Source organism: Amblyomma mixtum, chromosome 1, assembly GCF_055824585.1.
Source record: "Amblyomma mixtum isolate Tamu chromosome 1, ASM5582458v1, whole genome shotgun sequence".
Taxonomy (NCBI): domain Eukaryota; kingdom Metazoa; phylum Arthropoda; class Arachnida; order Ixodida; family Ixodidae; genus Amblyomma; species Amblyomma mixtum.
This window is the reverse complement of record NC_143012.1, coordinates 152,606,997-152,630,809: the sequence shown is the minus strand read 5'-3', so window position 1 is coordinate 152,630,809 and position 23,813 is coordinate 152,606,997. Positions and strand designations below refer to the sequence as shown.

Genomic DNA, 23,813 nt, shown 5'->3' with positions numbered 1-23,813 from the left:
TTGCGATTCTGCCTGTTCACTGTGCCCGGTCACTGCACGGTGACTTCATGCAAAAGTGCTGCTCGGACTTTCCTGCGTTGCTTTGGAACAGGTTTTTCTTCTCTCCTGCGATTGGGTTGAGTGTGAGGCGATGAAGGAAGCTGCGAAAACACGCTGGCACTTGCTCGTCGGCGTTGAATTTGTGTTATACAATTTTTTGCGCCTTTTGTCGTGTTGCCTTGATCAATTCATGATCAAAGATGACATCGCCTTCCATGCGTACGTTCATTGCAAATATGGTGGAACCCTATCGTCCTTCTCTCAGTGATGAATGACTTCGCTCCGAAAGACGTGAGTGGTGAACAGTGACATTTACTGACATTTGACCGGTGGCGGCCACGGCGGTGAAGGCGGATTTTATGACGGCGACGTCGTGCTGCTAGGGCGTAAAGCCTGTTTCACATGCAAGCGAATATGCTAGCGAATACTGCCGCCGCGACGGAAAAACCTGTTTTGAGTCGTCGCTGCGACGAGCGGCGAGGTTTCAACAAGTTGGAAATTTTCGCTGCGTCGCGCCGCTCAAGCGCTCAGTCGCTTGCATGTGAACCAGCCTTAAGAACGCATTTCAAATCACTCTGTTCTTTAAGTACTGCCTCCGTCTCGGTTATATGCTCGGCGTCAACAGAAACGTTCTAACTGTCCAGTGTCTTTTTAACTAGCAATTTGTGGACTGCACAGCGTAGAGGGACGAAATAGCGCAAAATTTTATTTCAGCTACGTACCGAAATTGCTTGTCCTTCATGATAACACGACTAAAATTAGTTTTATGGTTTGTATTCTTTCTTTACAGAGGCATTTGGTGCATACGTCCGAGAGCAATCGGCGATGAGCGTCCTGAGGGGGAGCGGCTCAAGACCTTGAACATCACGCATCGCATCGATGCTGCGGTATGTGCCGTAAATAATGGAGGATGACCACGCAAGCATTGGAATCGTCCGATCAACCTGTTTACACACGAACAATGTTACGACGCAGATTTGCAATATATTATTGATTCAAATACGAAAGGCGTGAAGTGCATTCACGATACTGAGCACTGCCAATGCTCAGGGCCAAGCGTCATGAGACGCCTGGCTTGTCTTTGGCTTGTCTGGGCCCTCGAGGGCCCGCAATTCAGATACCCGTTTGTGTTACAGGGGTATGCATTTGTAATTATTGCATACAGGTCCACCTCTGGAATGGAATTTTCATTCCTTCGGCAAAGTGGGCAGCAGTTACGGTGGCTCCCAAAGATTCGCGTTGCTGCAAGGACGCAGCCTTTGGACGACTCCACAACTCCTGGAAAGGAGCGTGACAGCTAGGACAAGCTTGCCATCGGTACCTGAAGTCAGAAGCCTCCACAGTGGGCAGAAAGCCAATGACCCCTGAAAAGCTACAAGCCAGTGGCCGTAAGTTGCATGTCACAGTGCTCAATACATTATGTTGTGTGTCAGTGCCCAATTAAATGATCAGCTGGGGGCATTATGTACTAGCAATCATATTTTCTTTTCTGCAGGTGCTTTTGACTACTCCATTGGCCAGCACCCTGTAGAGACCCCAGCGCCGGTAGATCGTCGCAAAGAGTTAAATTATTACCTCAGTGAGCTGGTTCCAGACATGCGCAAAAAATAAACATCTTTTGGAGTTTTTGATGCATTATAATACTCACCAAGCTACCAATACTTGGTGAAAGCTGGGAGCAAATAACACAATTGCACATCGACTGCAATGTGAGTCGCTGATAATCTCAGATTACCAGTTTCTGAGGCTCTGTATATTGCAGCATTTGGCATGTACACTTATGGTACTTGTTGGAGAATTGCCCCAGTTTTTGTGTAGATTTAGTCCAAGTGGGATATATTTGAAGCATTTTATTCCTGCCTTTGTCATGTGATACAGGGCCCTCCTGTATATTACGGGGCTAGCCTGTACAATACAGGACTGTCCTGTATCATACAGGACAGTCCTGTAATCCGGTATGAATTTTAAACTGGAACCGCATACCGGGTTATTGTACAGGATTTGCGATACCGAAGTATCCTGTATAATACAGGACTGTCCGGTTTTATGCAGGATACTCCGGTAATCCGGTATCGCAAATCCTGTACAATAACCCGGTATGCGATTCCGGTTTAAAATTCATACCGGATTTTTCAGTAGGGGTGGGAGAGGAGGTTATTCTAGAAGAAGGAGGATATTGTGGTGGACTAGAAGACGACAAACTGTGCAGTGGCACCAGTGGGAGCGCCTGTGCCAGGCCGTGACCGCCATTAAAGTAACGTCATCACCATCCTTCATGTTCCACCTTCGTCGGCTTTCCGTCAGGTAACATTTGGTGTGAGGTACGGAGTACCTTCACTATCCCGGTCCCGGAGCTCCAGAGCCACGCTGTCCGCCGATGTCTTCTGTTGAGTGCTCGTGATTTCGCACCTCCCGGCATTGCCCCAGCCTGCCAGTTATGAACCGACGCCGCCGTCTCTTCCGCCTGAAGACGCGACGACAATTCTACGACCACATTGATCCAAGACCGCCGCCACTGATGTGATACCCTATTGATCGCCCACACATAAGAACCGAGAAGACACGACAACCTACGCCGCCACTCATCCAAGACCACCGCCACTGCTCCAAGACCGCCGCCACTGACCTGAGACCCCACTGACAATCCACCCACCCATGAGAACACAGCATCCCAGCTCTGGCGTTGGCTGCGTCCACGGGCATCGCCGTTGCCTTCCGGTGACTGGTGGCTCTTCAGTCTCCTTGGACCTGGCTTCATCCGCTCATGGTCTGCTCACCTCTCATCGTGATGGAAAGCCCTTATCTTCTCTCTTCACCCCTTCTATCACACCCATCGCCATGGGCTGTGTTTCATCGCTTGTACCATTCTTGCTCGCGATCGGGACGATCGCTCGGTGGCACCGGGTCGTGTGGTGGACTAGAAGACGACGAACTGTGCAGTGGTGTCAGGCCGTCACCACCATTCATGTCATCACCATTCTTCATGTTCCGTCTTCATCGGCTTGCCGTCACGTAAAAATATGGCGGGATAGGAGGAATGCGCAACCGAAGAGTGGTTGCCACAAGAACGCAGATGGTGGTTATCGTGGCCCGAGGAAGAGGAGGGCCACCGCGGAAGGAGGGGGCTCCTTGGGGTAAGCCAGGAGGGCGCTTATCGTGGAATGAACAGGAGGTGGCGTGAGGAGAGGAATACCCAACCGGAGAGGGGTTGCCACTTGAAGATCCTGGAGGGTGGCTACCGTGTAACGAGGAAGGTATGGCGAGGGCGGTGCAACTGGAGAGCGGTTGCCACGGGAATAATGCAGAAGATGGGCGTTGTGTAAAGAGGAGGAATGGAGAAAGCGGAGGAGTGCGCAAACGGAGAGCTGTTGAAACGAGAGGAACCCATAGGGTGGTTGCAGTAGGAGGAGCGTTGAGAGTGCGGCGACAGCGGAGAAATGTGGCACAATGCGTTTTTGCTGGCTGCTAAAAAGCACGCCACCGGAGGTGCGCTTTTACGGCGGTGCCGCCGTGCGCAAGGAGTAGCGAACTGGAGAGGTCTGCTAGGCGAAGAACGAGTGTGTTGAATGGTACGACAAAACAGCGCTGACGGACGGAACGCAAGAAGAAGAGACAGACACATGCACTGAACTAACAACAAAATTGTTCATTGCGAAAGAGGGGGGGGGGGTGCAATATAAACCACGGAAGGGAAGCAAATGCGGGACGAACATGGCATGACATACATACGGGAATTCATCACTGATTAAGAAAGGCGAGCTCCTGTGGGAATAGAGTCACTGATGGCTGACAAACGTGAATTGCGTAATACGCTAATGTGAAAAGCCTCCTATATTATGCGCGAGCTGTGATCTCTATACTTGGCGATGATAGTGGTTCGGTTCAGAAACGCCTCACATTCATTGCAATCTGCGGAATGAATAGGAATGTTATTTCGGCGTGACTGGTTTTCAATATCTTTCGCGTGTTCGCGTTGCAGTTCATTGACGCACCGTCCCGTCTCCACGATGTAAAAACGGCCGCATGACAGTGGGACCTTGAAGACTACACCAAAGCAACAGCTGACAAATTTGTTTCGGTGTTCTTCTGACACGCTTGCTTACCACTTTCCTGGTTCACTTTATTGCACAGGCCTCCCAAATTGTTCCCGGCAGAGAAAAGGAGCTTCACGCCGGCTTTGTTCACAACCCTTTTCAGGCTATGCGATACTTTGTGAACATACGGAATACACGTGATGTGCTTATTGTCTAGTCTGCGCGTGACCTTCTGAATGCTGCATTCTGCTAGTATCGACTCTGCTACGCTAGATAAGATCTTCGTCGGGTAGGCTGCAGAGGTAAGCCTAGTAACCTGCGCGTTAAAGCTGGCTTGGGTTTTGTGTACACATGGTCTAAACGGAGCGGTTTCATGCATGTTTTTCTATTCCGCGCTTCTTAGAGTGGGCCGACCGGGAGGGGAGAAGGCTCTTCCGGGAGCGCGTGGAGTACATCTAACAGACATGGTCGCACGACTGCGCAAGTTCCAGATCTAAAAACCTTAGTTTGTTGTTAGTAGGTAGATCTGTGCTCAATTGTAGGTTGTGAAGTTTAATATTGAACACATAAAAAATCTGACCAACAGTTTGTTGGGCGCACCTTTGCGATAAAAAACTAAAAATTTATCAACATAACGCATAACCTTAACAACGGTTCCGTCATGCTTGGCTTGAAGTCTTCTATTGCACGGAGATAAGAAAGGGTCACTGATAACGGGAGCGAGGCTGGATCCCATGCAAACACCTTGTTTATGGAGCATTTCTAGGAACATGCTGACATTCATACCACTAAAGTTCGGGAACTACGTGACTTCGTAACGATCAATGCAACTGCTGATTTCTGCGATCATCGAGCTTTGTGGGAGGGAGTAGTACAGTAGTGCAACTGCTGATTTCTGCGATCATCGAGCTTAGTGGGAGGGAGTAGTGGGCGTGGAAGCACCGCAGCAGCAATGGCCTCACGCTGGCCTCTGTTCCTTGTGCAGTTTCTCGGCGCTTTCTTGGACCCCTGCCGGTATGGCCCTTCATCGGCTCCGGCCTGCGGGAACGTCGTCGCAGACCCGTCCTTGGATCTGTTTCCCAACAATCCTGACGTGCTAGCCTTCAAATCTTCGTTGCCAAGTTGCGTCGTCTGCTTGAATCAAGTGGTGGCGCTGGGAGACTTCGCTGCAAACAAGGCATCCGGAGGAACATCGACAACGACAAGTGCGGCGCTGACGTCGGCAACAAAACCGAGCAACCCGAGCATCGTTGTCAGTGGGCGTGGAAGCACCGCAGCAGCAATGGCCTCACGCTGGCCTCTGTTCCTTGTGCAGTTTCTCGGCGCTTTCTTGGACCCCTGCCGGTATGGCCCTTCATCGGCTCCGGCCTGCGGGAGCGTCGTCGCAGACCCGTCCTTGGATCTGTTTCCCAACAATCCTGACGCGCTAGCCTTCAACTCTTCGTTGCCAAGTTGCGTCGTCTGCTTGAATCAAGTGGTGGCGCTGGGAGACTTCGCTGCAAACAAGGCATCCGGAGGAACATCGACAACGACAAGTGCGGCGCTGACGTCGGCAACAAAACCGAGCAACCCGAGCATCGTTGTCAGTGGGCGTGGAAGCACCGCAGCAGCAATGGCCTCACGCTGGCCTCTGTTCCTTGTGCAGGTCAGTCAACTTCCTTATGAATGTTTTAAATCTGATGACCGGTGTTTAGTTGTGCTTCCACGCCCAGAAGCAGTGCTGCAACCCTTCAGTGTTCTTCTTTTGTTGATATGTGGTGATATAGAAAGTAACCCTGGTCCTGGAAATGCTTCGCTCCCGGAAATTTCGAAAATCCTGGATGACATACGTCAAAGGTCCATTCGCATAGAAGCAGCCCAGGCTACAATGTCTGACGACTTATCCGAGTTGAAGCGAGGCCAACAGGCGGCAACACGCGATATTGCCGATATCAGAAAGCGTCTCGAAGCTGTAGAAAACGTAGCGACTGGTTTTGAAAACTTGCAACGGGATCTTTGCGATACACGTAAAGCACTTGAACTTGTGCAAACGGAAACACATGCTTTGCGTGCTCGTTTAGATGATAGCGAGGACCGCTCACGGCGTGACAACCTTATCTTTTATGGATTTGATGATAGCTCTACCGAGACTAACGAGCAATGTGAAGAAAAAGTTCTTAACCTAATTGCTGAAACATTAGAACTCTCTTTAACGAGTGACTGCATTGCTCGTGCACACAGAATCGGTAGAATCGACGAGAACAAAACCAGGCCCGTGATAGTAAAATTCGCCGCGCATAAAACCAAGGTGCAGGTGCACTCAAAGCGATCGATGCTGAAGGAAAAGGAAGTATCTATGAGTGAAGATTTTTCTGCGGCGACACGTAAGGCGAGAAAGCGGCTAATTGACTATGCGAAAGAGTTTGATTTAAAAGTCAATTTAAGGCACAACAAACTAATTGCCAATGGCAAATGCTATGGATATAATGCGGAAACTGACCTAGTGTTTGAAATTGGACCTGCTCTAAACAGTGAACCCATTCAGTCTCCTAGCTCCCTTCGCTCTGGTCGAACTCTAGCGGGTACTGGAACGTAGGGGCCCGCCAGGGGTGGTGGTACTGCCATTGAGAACATTGGTCTGAGTGTGGTTTTTACTAACATACGAAGTCTTTTGCCCAAAAGAGATGACTTGTGTGCATTGATAAATGATTGTAGCGCTGATATTATTGCCTTAACAGAGACATGGCTGTCTGATAACGTGTCCAACAGTGAACTATTTTTTTGTGAAAAAAGTTACAACATATTTCGATGTGACAGATATGAAAGGCAAGGTGGTGGTGTTTTACTTGCTGTCAACGACCGAATTGAATGCTTTCGTGTTTCCGTAGTGACTAGTTTAGAAATTGTGTGGTGCTGTATAACTTTCCGTTTTAAGAAAATTGTTATTGGTGTCTGCTATCGACCACCGTCAAGCCCCATTAGTTTCTGTGAAGATTTACACGACTGCCTCAATACAATTTCTGTGCGCTTTCCGGATGTGAGCATTTTTCTTTTAGGAGATTTCAACTTCCCAGACATTGAGTGGAATCATGATAGTCCAGTCTTTCTTTCTTCGTGTTCCAATTCTAACCACTTCCTTCACATATGTTCCGATTTCGGATTATCGCAACTTATTGAGCTCCCCACACGTGTCACTGCCACTGCCTCATCCCTTCTTGATCACATCCTCACATCATCTCCAGACATCGTGTCTTCTATCATTCATTTGCCTGGGTTAAGCGATCACATGATAGTCAACTTCAACCTCTCTCTACCCCTATCCCGCTCACGTAAGCAGTTCAAATACATCAGAGATTACAGCAAGGCTGACTTCCAGGCTATTAATAACAATATGTCTTTATTTTTAGATGAATGTTTGAGTGTTTATCTCGACCGTAGCGTACATCGTAACTGGGAGATCTTCAAATCTAAAGTTTCTGACCTCGTAAATAAATACATACCAATCAAAAAGGTATATAGCAACAGTGCTGCACCCTGGTACAACAGGTATCTTAATAGGCTTTCCAATAAGAAAAAAAGACTTTTCAGGACAGCTCGCTTCACACACACTGCTGTCAGGTGGTCCGCGTATAAAGCCGCTGCAGTCGCTTATTCAAAGGCATTAAAATCAACCAAATTTACCTTCTTTAATCAGACTCTTCCAGCTATGCTAAGCAATGACCCGAAGCAGTTTTGGAACACAGTGAAAGGCAAAGGAAATACCACCATACAACTATTTACCCCGGATGGGGATCCAGTTCCTGACCACCTGTGCGCATCGCTTCTCAATAGCACTTTTATCAAAGCCTTCTCTAGCCCCACCGACACTTCCGTCCTACCTTCGCTCATAGAATATCACTTTCTACCAATGGATCCCATCGTCATCTCCTCAGAAGGAATTCGTGGCATTATTAACCAACTTAAAACGTCATCCTCTTGTGGTATCGATGGTCTCAGTACTAAATTCTTGAAAAATACCGTAGAATATTCTTCCATTATTCTACATTGTATTTTTTCGCAGTCTTTAAACCATCACACCCTTCCTAATGACTGGCTCACCGGCAAAGTAATCCCAGTGCACAAATCAGGGGAAACGCAAGATCCACGTAATTATCGTCCCATCTCACTTACTTCCGTTCCATGTAAAGTTCTAGAGCACATCATATTTAGTCATCTTGTTAATTTCCTAGAATCAAACCAGTTCTTTACTCCGAAACAGCATGGTTTTCGCAAATTCTTCTCGTGTGAAACGCAGTTAATGATTTTCACTAACGACTTGCATGTTTCTTTAGACTCTGGACTCATTACTGATTGCTTATTCTTAGATTTTTCAAAAGCCTTCGATAAAGTCAGTCATTCTCTTTTACTTTTAAAACTGAGCCAACTTAACATTGACCCTAATGTACTTAATTGGATTCGTGCCTTTCTTAGTAACCGTACTCAGTTCGTCTTCGCCAATAACCACGACTCATCACCAGTGCCAGTACATTCAGGTGTGCCCCAGGGGTCGGTTCTTGGCCCGTTATTATTTCTAATATACATCAATGACTTACCTTTAAAGATTTCATCTAACATGTGCTTGTTTGCTGACGACTGCGTAATTTACAGAGTAATTAATAACACTGATGATATTATTCAGCTACAGACAGACTTAAATAAAACTTATGACTGGTGTCAATCGTGGAAAATGGAATTAAACATATCTAAATGCAAATGCATGCGCGTAACCCGTAACCAGCAAACGAGCCCAGATTATTTTATTAACGACACTCAGCTGAATCCAGTCTCGTCTTACAAGTATCTTGGCGTTAATGTTTGTTCTAACCTTTCTTGGAAACCTCATATCAGGTTCATTACTTCAAAGGCTAACCGCATGCTAGGGTACGTCCGCAGGAATTTTTCATCCTCTCCACCTTCATTGAAAATGCTATTATATACTACACTCATTCGTCCGAAACTAGAGTACGCATGTTCAATTTGGGATCCTGACACCATCAAAATAACAAATGAACTCGAGGCCGTGCAGAATCGAAGCGTCCGTTTCATCGTTGGAAACTACCATCGCACTGCCAGTGTAACAAAAATGAAATCTAATCTTAAACTCCCCTTACTCTCCACTCGCCGTAAGCTATCACGCATTTGCCTCTTCCATAAAATTTACTATCACAATCCTTGCCTGAAAGCCATCTGTGTAAAGGCACCATCTTTCATCTCGCCTCGCATAGACCACAATCAAAAAGTAGCTGTTCCATCCACACTGCCGCACAGTGACCTGCTCTAATTCCTTCCTCCCTAAAACATGTCGTGACTGGAATAATCTTTCACCCACAGCCACCTGTGTTAGCGACACTGCGCGTTTTAAAAGCAAATTACTCGCACTGTTAGAATCAGACCAATTGTGATATGTTGTTTACTCATATATAGACTACATAAGGTTTCTTTTTTTTGTAATCCTTTTATTTATTTATTTTTACTCCTGTACTTTTGTTCTCAATGTTTTCGTCCTATGTCTCTAGGATCTTTCAATATTGTTCGTATATATAGCCCTGTTTTTGATCTATGTATTGTTTTCTTCACTGTCCCACCCCCTCTGTAATGCGAAAGCCCTGAGGGTAAAATAAATGAAATGAAATGAAGTCCTTGACATCTACCGAAAACGCGCTACTGTGGGCAGGACAGTCGTTTTGAAGTAATTCTGAAACGATCTCAGGCTTTCTGATGAGGAAAAGATCTTCAACCCCAAGGTGCGACAGACACTTCTGCAGGAACACCGCCACCTCGTACTACTGCCACGTTCCTCGTTCTTACACAATGACATGGAATGGCCAGCTTACTTTATGCGTCTTGGCGCTGAAGAAGATGGTTAGGCTAGATGCCTTCGACGCCTTGACAGAAGAGGCCCGTCTTGAAAGGCCAGCACGCTCACAAAGCTGAACTGCCTGCTCTTGCACTTTCGAGAAAGGGTGTCAGAAGAAACACCGAAACAAATTTGTCAACTGTTGCTGTGGTCCCACTGTCATGGGGCCCTTTTTACATCGGGGAGACGGGACGGTGCGTCAATGAATGGCTACGCGAACACGCGAAAGATGTTGAAAAACCAGTCATGCCGAAATAATATTGTCATTGATTCCACAAATTGCAATGAATGTGAGGCGTTTCCGAACCGAACCACTATCATCGCCAAGTATAGAGATCACACCTCGCGCCTGATATCGCAGGCATTTCACATTCACGTTTTAGGCAACTAATGTGTAAGCCAACCATCGGTGGCTCTATTCCCACAGCAGATCGCTTTTCTTAATCAGTGATGATTTCCCGTATGTATGTAATGTCATGTTCGTCCCGCATTTGCTTCCTTTCTGTGCTTTATATTGCGCTCCTCTTTCGCAATAAACCATTTGGTTGTTAGTTCGGCGCATGTGTCTGCCTCTTCTTCCACCCCGTCCGTCAGCGCTGTTTCGTCGTACCATGCATGAACCAACCAGCCCGACTCAGTCCTCTCTTTGAACGAGTATGTGTGGGTAACTATAGAGAGTGCTCTATAACTATGCACATACGCATGCCTGTCTAAAATCTGCTGCCTTAGTAAGTCATTATATGAACATAGCTCAACAAATGTTGCTGAATCTCGCGTTGCACAGTGATATTTGTCCTGTTTTTTTTTAGCACAGCTCTGTGCACGCTGAGTCACTGAGGGGTCTGCCCGTAGTTAGTGTAGATTTCGACGACACTACCAGAAAGCTTGTTATGTTTAGCGGTCCATGCTCAAAGCCGCCGGTACGCGGCTTAATCACATTGTTTTAGGAGAGATGCTGCAAGATTTATTTCAAATGCTTTTAGCCTTGCGGATTTGGCTTTACGTTGTTCGAGGTTGTCGTAGACGATAACCTTACGTTGTTCGAGGTTGTCGTAGACAATAACCACATCTTAACTCAAAAGTTCTTCGTTAACCTTAAACAGAACGCGATCGAGAGTGGTGGGACGCTCTGTTCTACGACGGATAACTAGTACGCTTGTTACTACCACCACCGCCAAATTGTTTACTTAATAGTGGGCACAAGTCAGTCAACTAAAATATCTTTTGGAAATCTTTTGATGCCTTCCTGGCAGCCTGGCTGCCGTCACCGCTTCTTGACATCTGGGGGTGTGGAGAAGTATTATTGCGAAAGCAATACTACTTGCACTTTGCAGGGTGACCACCATCGTGCCGCGGCGGTGACCACCATTGACCTTCATTTGACCTTGATTGCATTAGTTGGATTAGATTGGATTACATTAGATTGGATTGGACTGAATTGGACTGGACTGGACTGGATTAGATTAGATTACATTAGATTAGAGTAGATTACATTGAATTGAATTGGATTCGATTGGATTGGATAGCAGTTGATTAGATTGTATTGGATTGCATTGGATTGGATGGGATTGGATTGGATTGGTTTGGACTGGATTGGATTGTATAACCGACGCATCACCACCAGCTACACTACCAGCTGTACCATGGCGTAGGTACGGATATTGCTTTCGCAATTACTGGGCTTAACCAAGCTAAGCCACAGCGAATCTTTTTTTTTGTCGGATACCGCCAATAAGTCGTGATGGCAGCCCTCTGCGTTTGGCAGCGGATGACCTGAGACCAGTGAAGTCGATCTATCCGTCGTTTACAACGCGTTGATTCCGGTTTTGGGCTCCTGCTAAATACGAATGACAAAAGGTGCGAGCTCCTGCACCATCCATGACCGTGCCTGAAGCTCCAGCTCCTGCCATCCTGCGCTAGCACTCAGCGCAGCCCACCTCCAACACCTCACTAAACGAGACGAGTCAATGGAACGGCAAACGTCACAAGCGGATGCCTTCAATGCACTTTAGCGTAATATGTAGTCTCCTCCTGTCCTCGGGCACTTTGATGAGAACACAGGGACTGAAATCGATACCGACGCAAGCATCGTAGGCCTAGGTGGCGTCGTCCTTATAAAAAGTGATGGGCGGGAGAAATTGACAGTACGATGGCCGTTGCGTGTCAAAAACGGAGGATAAATATTCGACTACCGCGAAAGAGTTGCGCACCATCATCTGGGCTACACCATAAACTCGTCCGCACCAGTACGTACGACTAAAAAGGTTGTCAGTGATCACCACACAGTCTGCTGGCTTGTAAATTTGAAGGACTTCTCCGGGTGCGTCGCCCGATGGAGCTTGCACTTCGAGGAGTTCGACATCACCGTCATCTATAAGACTGCACGCGTGCACACCGATGCAGACTTTCTACCGCGATGCCCAGTCGACAAGCCGCAGGAAAAGAACGATGAGGAAACCTTTTTTGGGGCCGGTAAGCGCCAGCGCCTTTGCGCGACTGAAACTCTGAGACCTTGAGCTGCAGCGTCCGTACTTGGCAGGGGAGTCCTCATAATCACGCCCCATAGCTTCCAAGCGTGAATTAGCCTTATTTTGTCTTCACAACGGCGTCCTTGTGAAGAAAAACTTCGGTAGCAAGAGACTACTTGCCTTCTTGTCCTCATCGCGAACCTTCGGGCACAATTCTACAGACTTCAAACGCAGAGCCAATACCTGGCCACCTCGGTTTTGCTAGTGCCCTCTGCCGAGTTCACGACAAATCTAACGGGCCACGACTGTCCGCTGAGTCCGCACAATATTAGAATTGTCATGGCTGTTAATGCCACAAAACACCGCAAGCCTGCGGAACTTCACATAGACAATTCAATTACCAAGTGGACGTTTCCAGCAGATCGGTATGAAACCACTTGGACCCTTATCCACGCCAATGTCTGATATCAAGTAAACTTGTATCAGCAGCCGCACTTGGCCTGTTAAACCGCAGTGGAAGGCTTGCCCCATGGCAGTTGCCAATTTGTTGAAAATATGGAGTTCGCATCGCGGACAGGTTTGGTTTGGTTTGGTTTATGGGGTTTAACGTCCCAAAGCGACTAAGGCTATGAGAGACGCCGTAGTGGAGGGCTCCGGAAATTTCGACCACCTGGGGTTCTTTAACGTGCACTGACATCGCACAGTACACGGTCCTCTAGAATTTCTCCTCCAAAGAAATTCTAGCCGCCGCGGCCGGGATCGAACCCGCGTCTTTTGGGCTGTGTTCGCCCAAGCAATCCTGACGTACAACGAAGCAAACAATCAGTCTACGGCTGCGTATCACCCACAAACTAATGTGTTAAAGTAATGCTTATGCAAAGCGATCGCTGGCTTCCTCGCCCTGTATGTTTGACACAGCACAGAAGACGTGGGATGCCATCTTTCATTATGTCGTTTTCGCATATAACACCGCAGTTGCAGGAGACCAGGAAGATGACACCATTTTTACTCGTCCATCGAAGGGAAGCTACGTCCATGTTCGGCGCTATGCTGCCGAAAGTTAGCTACGAAGACAACCTCTATGCCGCTGCTTGCTAGCAGCGCGAAAAGGAAGCTTGACGGCTTCTTTGTAAATGATTCTTGCGAGTGGTGCAACAGACGTAGAACACCGAGACAGACTAGCAATAGTGCTGCAGCGACTTGCAAAGCCAAACTTTCACCTCAACAAGTCCAAAGTGTCAGTTTGGAGTCTCTTAAGTACAATACTTGAGTCACAAGATTGACGTTAATGGAATACACACAAGAAACAGTAAGGTCCAAGTAAGGTCCCGTACCAACTAAGCGCACCTTAAAGTCGTTTTTAGGAATGCTAGCCGTTTACGATACATTTCACTAACAAAGGACCCCAACACCAGCAGTGCTGACAGACCATCAACCACTGTTCGGTATCGCTGCTGCAAAAGCCAATGCCGCCGTCTAACTACTGATGACTGAAGCTTTCAGCATATGACCATGACATGAACTATGTACATGGGAAGCGACTTCAGAATGCAGATGAACTAAGTGGGTTGCCCCTACCAGACAGTATCGGGGAACCGTACATTCCTTGATACATCCTAATGTTTGTAGAACTTATAAAACCTCTTACAGGAAAGGTTTTGACGAGACATAAGCAGGAAGATTCAACTCATTCGAGAGTATGCATGCCAAACAAATAAAGCATTGTAGAGCAATTAAAAAGTGATAAGTGCATACCTGAGATGAGCGACAGAACTTATTTATTATGGATGCATCACTTGAGGCTCGAGAATGGTCGTACCCACAGCTGCATAGGGTCAGAATATATAACGATTCTGCAAAGGCGATCATGGCACTATGGGCATGAAGACCTGCGCATGAAGCTATTTGTGATGGTTAGGTATCGGTAAAAACATTAAGTTAACAATGAGAACGTGCTAACCGTTCCAGTACAAAAGGAATAACCATGCAAATGCTCCAATTCTGTCATGGATTCAGCCATCGACACTGTAGACAGCATATAGAATTTGCTGGCGCAGTGCAAGGACATACGCTCTTGATGGTGTAGGATGTTTTATCTCATGACTAGAGGTGCGAAAAGTACATCACCGAACACCAGCAGCAGTAACACTGCTTCTTGGGCGAGTTGGTGCATACTTGATTTGAAGATTTTTGTGTCTCGTCCTTGTCTTTTCGTGGTTTGCATGCTCTGGCGCTATTTTCTTCAAACCAGCAGCAGGCACTGATATTTTGCGCACGCTATTTGCGACTTTTGCCATTCCACATATGATAATATCCGACAACGTGATATGATTTATGTCTGTTTAGAAGGTGACATTTTTCAGAAAGAACGAAGTTAGACATGCGACTTCATCTCCACATCGCCCAGGTACCAACTGACAAATAGAATGGTATTCAGGTGAGTTGAATGAAGCTTTGGCACGAGGTCCGGGAACCAGTGAACCTTACAGTGACACGGTTCTTGTACCGGCGGCACTTAACAGTACACCAAACAACAGGCGTCAGTCCTGCAAAGGCTATGTTTGCCTGAAAATACCAACAGACTTGGACGATATAGTACCAGCATTAGATTCGTCTGTTGCTAAAGAGAATCAACCGAAGAATCTCTGGCTAACGCTTGAGAGGAAAGTGATGGTCCGACAGTTTCTGCCGAATGAATGCCTGGAATCTTAGTGGACTCAGTGGGCTAACGCTCCTGGTTGGTTCAGTGCGCTGGGAAGATGGTGCGGAGTCATTTGAATCACATAAGCTTGATCGCAGTCAAACATCAAGACAAGGAGTACCAGGGACACTTGCATCGGGGTTTGAGCAAGGTGAACGGTCTGATGCTGCCGACACATCAGAGGAACAAGTGCTGCGCCGATTGAGTCGTAGAAGGCGACCCCCACAGAGTTATTGAGACCCGATCTAGGAGGAGCAAGTATTTTGTCCGAGACAGGGTTCGGAAACTTCCATATACACCATTGTCCAGCCGATACAGACCTGAGCTCCAATTCCTCGCATAGCGGCAGAAGGGAAGCTAACTGAAGCATTTAATGTTTGTCATCACAACGGGATCCAGTAGAACAAAACTTCATACCCGAGCGGGTTCGAAGCACCACCGGCGAAAAGAAAGTCATCGGCGAAATTGTCAAAGGCATCTGCTTCGTATGCGGGCGCCTTTGACAATCTGGCCACAGCAGCCCCCTAGCGCGCTACGTGCGTGCTGTTGTGAACTTACTTGCAACACATGCCTCGGCGCATAGACGCTAATTAGCCGCCGTAGCCTGACAAAGAGCGGGTAAACCGGTCTGGAAGTAATCCCCCCTTTTCCTCCCCATTTTGGGCCAGCGTCTCTCCGAGCCTGCGCGTCATCGCAGACGCTGGAGATGCAAGAGCAAGAAATGGAGAGAAAGAGTAGAGTTCTCTCCAGCTACAAGTTTGAGCCAATGAGCTACCGGGACGCTCCCAAAGATAGCGTCCAAAAAGGCAGTCCTTCCTGATTGGACGCAAAGGACGGGAACCTGTGCTCACGACTCTAAGAGCTCCCGACTCCGTTGTACAGGGCATTCCCCATTTTGACGTCTCTTGACATGTAGCGTGTATTTCGCAGCTACACATTGTAAATATGTGAATATTTTTTCTTGCTGTCTTCCGTTTAAACTCCCCATCTCCTCGTCAGTGCTCCACGTCCCAACGGTGCGCAGGAATCATTTAAGCATTAGTTCTCTTCCGTTCCTGAGGTGCGCTTAGGTTGTTTATACTGAAGTTAACCAATGTTTCCGACTCCTGTCCGAAATCCATGTAGGCATTGTTCATTATGAGCGTAGCGCTAAGAAGAACCGCGGCATGTGAACTACGCGTGAATCAGGTACACGCAAGCTGCCGTAATGTTCGAATGCGAGGCCTGTTGCCAGTATTACGCCTCACAGATGTCTTCTCCCAACCTCAACACTCAGTTACCATCCTGCAGCTACATAACCCTTAGCTTTAAGCACAGCGTTGATGTTTTCTCTGCTTGTCGCTAGTTTCTTTTTTGCTGCTTCGTTGTCTCGAACCCTACCACTTCGCCCTATCCAGACTCGTCCGATCCAGGATTCTAGCGAAATATTGTTTCCAGAAGTGGCATAACTATTTCGCGATGAGAAAAATTTCTAATCGTTTCCATGGTGTACCTGACATTGGCGGCTGATCGCTGGCCACGTGGACGTACACTTCGAGCAGTGGATCTACGTCTCTCCGAGCCGCCAGTCGCCGCAGGTCGTCTTCGTTCGCTGGAAGCGAAAGGAAAGATTGCGCAACGAGTGAGGGAAGTCTGAGTACCTTACGCTTATGCCTCGGGTGCCAAAATAGCTGAAAATTCACTTCCCTTCTTCTTCTATATTAAGAATAGAGCCATATCATGTGGACATGAAAACGTTGTGCGCATACCGAATGCGATTGTGCCATCCAGACATGTGTAACCGGACCATGTTTTTGTCCTAAAGATATTGCAGCTTCGCGGAAGGCGAGACCCTATGTGGTAATCTATGCATCGATCACATTACGGGATATGCCTTTTTTCATCAGATAAATAAATAAATAAGTAGCTCAATCAATCAATAAAGAAGTTTATTTTTCAGCACTAGTGGAGCTAGCCTCAGAAAAAGGTGCCTCGTTTACACCTGCGCGTGGCTACAGGCGCTACTACTCCAATTACTCGTACAGTGAAGACAAATTGAACGCTTTTAGGCAAATGAATGATAATGAACGCCTGCTACTCTCAAACAAAAAAGGTATAGAATTGGCGCGAGGTCCTTCGCTACCGTTTGAGGCATGTAGGCCCAGTGCAACCTCCTTGTGCAACTAGTGCAGCCTCCTACATACAGCTGTTAAGCCTGCGCACAATGTTAGGCACCTAGCACCCAGCAAACGCCTAGAATTCCTAGATCCGCAAGCCGAACGATGGGTGACCTGTGCCGAGGTACTGCACGGAAAGGATCAAATGGGCTTAAATTCAAATGTCTCCTTCCTAAATGACGTCACAAGATGCAAGAAGTGTTCAGCTGACCCAAGTCGCTAGTAAAGAAGCAGGTCGCATGTACAGAATGGCTAAAGACAGCATGCTGGAGGCAAACCGCAATAAGAGCTCGTTTGTGTTTCTCTGTTTTTCTTCATTCTTTGCTTTTTCTTGTATTACTAGCAAGGAAGAAGTACCTGAACGGCCCGTTTTAACTCGAGCTCAGGGTGTTGGCGCAAACCTAACGGTATAACAACAAAGCTATGGTGACGCCGTTCGCACTGTTAGGCAGAAGGCAGCGCTGGCTGCAACGGCGGGGTCCTCACAGGGCTGGGCGATGTCGATGCTGGCCTGGGCGTCCCTCCAGAGGACCCGGACACCCTGGTAGACGAGCGCCGAGCAGAGACCCCTGGGGGCAGCACTGGCCCTCGCCGTGGCGCGCTCCGCGGGAGGGGGCGATGGATCCAGGCGCCGCAGGAAGCACCAGAGCCGAGGCCGCGGCCCGTTGGCCCCGTCGTCGGCCACGTCGTCCCGGTCGTCGCTGTATTCGGGTATGCCTGGCAGGAGGGCCATGGCTTGGCCTTGGTGGGAGGGCAAGCCAACGCTTTGGTGGAGCACGCCGCTGGCCGCGAACGCGACGCATGTCTTATCGAGCACGCGTAAAAGGCAAATCCTTTCCTCCTTTAATGCGAAAGCATTTCTTGCCTCATGAGTGGCGTGGAGAGGACGTATCACCACGGGCTGTGGGCAGAGCGTGTCGTCGTGAACAGTCGATGATCCAGTAAGAGTGTAATTATGATTCGTAAAGATTAATAATGACTGAATGCAGTTTAAATGAGCAAAATTTAAAGGATGTAGTTAAATCAATAATGGGGCAATAAATTTCGCTAATTACTCCGAGTAATTCCCGAAAATAGGGAATTACACGTAATTCCTCTGGAATTGAACAAACAATACCAATAATAATAAATTTAAATAATTAAGATCCAACAAAACCAATTATTTATACTAACAAATTATTTAAAATGAATAGTAATAACTAATAACAATAAATGAACTGATAATTATATGGCTAACTATTTCAATTCATGAACTAATAAATAATTTCACCTAATGATTCATTGCTTACTAACAGAGGAGGCAACGGAATTCGGAATGCTGTCGCATTTCCGAGCTTAAGGACGCTTTATTGCGCCTTTAATCTTTTTACTTTATAGCTTTCTTATCTACGAACAGATTACGGCCAAAAAGGGATTTGTGCCACTTGATGGAGTGAAGTCATAGCTAACGGTACAAAATAGTCTCTACTTCTCTCAAATTGAGCTGCTTGTACCACGCAACATACCCACGGTTACTAGAGACCGTGGAATTATGAAGCAATGCTGAAGGAAAACGAACTACAGCTTTGATACGCTGAAAGGAATTCTTCCATTATATTTGAATACTACACTCGACCGAAATATAGCCAAAAAGGCTTTTTGTGCCCTCTGGGAAATGTTCACCGAGTTTTCGTTATTTCTGAGGGCGTGTTCAAAAGCACCTCGTAATCATGTTTTTTTTGTTTTCGTTCCTTGCTTCACAATGCGTTATACTTCCGCCACGAGTAATTGAGTTGCATCCTTTGCGAAAGATGTGAGAGCTGACTGACGAATCTGTATGCATATAGGAACGCCTGTGGATTAACTTAAGTATTCATTGCCGTAACGACTAGCACCTGAGTTTGCAATCGCTTGTAGGAGTGATGTTAATCGGGCCTTTAATTAGCACAGGGCTGTTCAAGTCGGCCAGACCACTGCACAAACCTTTGGCCTGGAGAGCGTCGTCATTTCAAGGGCTTCTGCTTTCGTGTAGTTCGGTAATGCGAGAATTTTGTAAACCAGAAGACGTGCGGTTGAACGAGACACAGCGAAGCAGCGGACGCACGTGTGCAAGGAACAAAACGCAAGATTGTGGCAGAGGGGTTTGTTTATCACGCACCACGTACAGTCTTTGTCAAAAGTAACCAGGCTGCATGGTTTGCTTCTAGCTTGTATAGTGGAGCCCCTGTTGCTTTCCTAAATATCGAAAGGTGTTGGCAGGTAAGAAGACCCCCAGTCCTTACCTTTAACGTCCATTTCAGCTTCAGGGAAGCTGTATGGGCTCCACTGTACGAGCTAGCAGCAAACCATGCAGCCTGGTTACTTTTGACAAAGACTGTACCTCTTCCTACGTTCCACCACGAACCAGCCCAAATTGCTGCAATAGTGGTGGCTAATCCGCGCTCCCTGCTAGACAAAGCGCCTATCCATCTCAGAATAGAACGCAAAACATTAATCTTCCACCCAATTCCTTCATTTAGTCGGCCAAGGCTGACTAACGCGTTTCGTCGCCCGAAAGGAAAGCAGCCATCATCACCTGGGGTCCGCTGGACTACCAGTGCTGCTGAGGCGGTGCCTGGACCATGCGACAGGGTCCGGTGGCACCCCCCCCCCCCCCCCCCATTCAGAAACTTCTGCAGGCTATGTGAGCTCCTGGAACCTCACAGCCCCACTCGAAGAATACGACGAAGCGGCTCTGAAAATTGAGACATGCTGGGGCATGTCTCAATGAGTAGAAATGCCCAGTTCAGACGGTTTGCCTTCTGCCAGATGCAACGGTGGTTGACAACCTCTGTGCACAGGACCTCTCTTGTACCGTGTGCTCCGAAATTTTACGCGCTTTGTAGAAAAATCCTCTCAGTTAAACCGCTGAATTGTTTCAGCTCAAATTTAGCACAGGAATGGCATATGGTCGGCACTATTTTTTCATGCCATGTTTGGGGTGCTTGCCTGATTCGATCTGAAGTCAGATATTCGCATCGTCTGGGGCAACGGCGAAGCAAAACAAGCCGCTGTCCCAGCGATGGCACCGGTGGCGACATCCCATTTTGTTGGTAGCAGCTCTGCCATGAAGACTCTGCAAAGGGGTCGAGATCGCGGCGCCTATTCCGATGCTGGGCAGCGGTTTGTTTTACTTCTTCGGTGCCGCACACGATGCGATTATCCGACTTCTGATCGAATCATCCAATCACGCAAGTGCCCCAAACAAATGTGTTATAAAACAGTACTGGCGACCACAGTCGACATTTTACAGTTGGTTTCAATTGGAACCAACTGGCAATTATTTGGAAGAAACTATAACTTACTCCGTATACTTTCCGAACTGTGGTGCCATCTGGTCAACTACCACTTTAACAGCCAAAGTCATCAACAAGCTGCCACGATAAAATGGCAGAAAATAGGAAAAAGGTTGCTTCGATATTTTCGGCTGACGCGGTTGGTATTGTGTACGCAGCCGGCGTAGGTGCAGTGTTCACCACAGCCAACTTACGAGGTCATCTAATGTTGCCATGTGTGTGTTCTACTCAAAACCGAAATGGATTCGAAAGCAAACAAAATCTGAAAGCAAAATCACAGCGGATTTCAGGGCCCTTTTCTGTAAAATAGGGCATTTTTAGGCACCGATGTCGGAAATAGGCATTTATAGGCACTGACACCCAAAATAGGAATTTATAGGCACTATAAAAAGTGTATTAAACATATTGTCAACACCTAATTCGTGCTCGTATGTAAAAATGGTCCGCCTACGAAGCGTTGAAAAAAATAGTCATTTGCCTAAAATCCGGTCTCTAAACATTACATACAGAACGTAACATGACAAAGCGTAAAATAACAACATACCATGCAATGATATAACATACTATAACATAACATAACATAACATACTATAACATAACATAACATAACATAACATAACATAACATAACATAACATAACATAACATAACATAACATAACATAACATAACATAACATAACATAACATAACATAACATAACATAACATAACATAACATAACATAACATAACATAACATAACATAACATAACATAACATAACATAACATAACATAACATAACATAACATAACATAACATAGAAGCTTTGCGAATGAGGACGTACCATCGTCTTCCGTCATGAAGGCGCTTCTGTTTCCAAGGTCTGCTGCACGGAGGAAAATTTGGTTTCAGCGCATTTTACAGTGCGAGATAGGCTGGGTGCGCAAGGCTCAACTAATAGGGCATGGCCATAGGGCTTCCTTTATTACCGCCCTTTTCGTAATTATCTGACGCGTTTATGTCGGATGTAGTAATTAGAACCAAGTGCGCACCAGAAATTTGAGCACGACTATCTTGTTACAAAAGTTTTGTGATTGGTGACTTTCACGGACGTTATAAAATCATTTGGTCAAAGAAACAATGCCTACTACGCAACCAAAACGCCCGTTTGAAATCTTTTTTGACAGAAAAGAAAGCTGCGTTGCCAAGTTAAGCTTGTGTTCTTAAGAACGGAGGCTCCCAGACGATGTTTTAAGCGAGAATGATTTTAGGTGAATTCGAGAAAATGACTGCAGCTATGAAAAATTTCACATTAGATGTTCTGTCCACACATGCTTTTATGTCCGCTTAAGAAATGTAATCAAAATAAAGAACCAGTGCGCAATACAATTTGTTCAATAATAGGACCTCGTTTTAAACGTTTTTATTCGCTAACTTTTTAATTTCCATGCTTCCACCGCTAACTGTGATAGCGCATCGCTTAAAGACACTCCCACGCCCGCGAAGAAGGTTGAGCGTACTCCAAGGTTTTTCAGAAGTAAACGTGTTCTTCAGGCCGGCAGGTCATTTGTTCCTCTGTTTATTTGTATAACACCGCTTAATGCACCCTCTTACGCAAACACGCCCACACATAATAATAAAACCACAGAAAGGAGTTTATTTCCTGGGCTGTATTTTTCAGACGTGAAACTTTAAGCCTATTTAAATAAATAGATCGCTATAGTAAACATTGGGGGATACAAAGACCCCTGCTCAAGGCGCTGACTTACCCAAGTGCTGACTCGCTGCTCTTTCGGCAGCTGGCGAAAAAAAATCAAAAATAAGCACTACGTTAGTGCATGGAAAGCGCAACTTAAGAGTCTATGTACTGCGCAGATCGATTCCCTCACTCCATGTTTTCCCCATCCTGTCTGCAGAGGAAATGGCCTGCATCCAAATGAAGAGCAAGCTTTTATCTTCATCGAGCAGAAGCAAACGTGAAACACGGAAATACAGCGAGAGAAACAAAAGTCTGCCGTCTCACAATGCACTTCAGATTTCAACTCCAGAAAAAAGTGTAATATCGTGTAATAATGCTGCGTAATATCGTACTTTATGCGAACGGCAGAGAAAGAAAAAGTCATTAGCGTAAAAGCATTTGTGTAAAAGTATATTACAGTAATACATATTACATATGAACCACGAATTAAAAACACAGCGATAGTCCTGTTCGACCTTGGTCTCTTCTACTGCGCGCGGTCTCTCCGGTTTAGGGTTATGCAGTACCAGACAGCTCATTTTGAGAACATCTGTAGGTCACAGGACGCGACGGCAGTTACAGTGTCAGACGGGAAGTCAGTTACCAGTATTATGTCCAGAGGATACAGAATACAATAAGGTTCCAGAAAATGAGCATTGGTGAAAACATTTGGCGCGAGCCTCTGTCTTCAATCTGCGAGCCGTAGTGGGCAACAGGTGTGTCCCTGGAACAGGCGTCAGTGGCATTCCTGCAGAGGCATCTCGAGTCGTCTGCTGCAGACACACGGGTGGTGTCGGTTCGCCCCCCAACCCCGAGTGAGAGAGGAGCAGCAGCTCACCGGCGATGCGTGCGATGACGGATCGGTAGGTGTAGGTGGTGCCCAGTGCCGCGACCGCCAGCAGCAGCAGTCCCGCGCACGCGCCGAGAACCACCACAGGCACCAGCCACCACGAGCTGACGCGGCCGCCCGAACGGGTGCTGCAGCGCAAGGGAGGACGCTTGCTCTTGCACGGTATCAACATTACACCTGCACCTGCTGTCATTAAAGAAAGGAAACTACTCAAGGGAACCGAGCGGCTCGATACCTCAAATTCTGCTAACACTAAACTCGAGTGCTGTCTGTCACCTTAACATGAGAACTTGGGAGCTGAGCTAGTGGCGTGTTTGGGGCATCATGTAAGGGGTTGAGTGGACGAAGCACCCGCTATAAAGTGTCGCCAGAAGTCTTCAGACGCATGCGACTAGTCCTACGTCACACATAAACAAATGACATCACACATAGCTCCTTGCTCCGGGAAAGCAAGCAAGAAAGTGAAAATTTTAGTAATAATAATAATAATAATCACAATAACAATATTTGTATCTGTAATAATAATATTTTATTTCCAGTGCAGGAATACAAATGCGGACCTGCCGAAGCCTCAACAGGGTTCAGTGGCAGCGCAAAGCAGCAAGCAACACAACAGGCATATACTGTCACAAAAAGTGACTCCACCGCAAAAGCAATCAA

General features: G+C 46.8%; 1 protein-coding gene across 1 annotated transcript in view; it reads right to left on the bottom strand.

The window, feature by feature from the left end:
* The window catches only part of LOC149368002 (uncharacterized), a 48,953-nt gene that overhangs the window by 12,016 nt on the left and 13,124 nt on the right, over positions 1–23,813 (bottom strand). The window contains exons 5-9 of the mRNA XM_089575512.1: positions 23,142–23,281; positions 22,335–22,364; positions 21,410–21,451; positions 16,615–16,708; positions 2,716–2,761 (exon numbers count right to left, since the gene is read on the bottom strand). Of these exons, the coding sequence (XP_089431638.1) occupies positions 2,716–2,761; positions 16,615–16,708; positions 21,410–21,451; positions 22,335–22,364; positions 23,142–23,281 (352 nt within the window). The remainder of the gene's footprint in view (positions 1–2,715; positions 2,762–16,614; positions 16,709–21,409; positions 21,452–22,334; positions 22,365–23,141; positions 23,282–23,813) is intronic.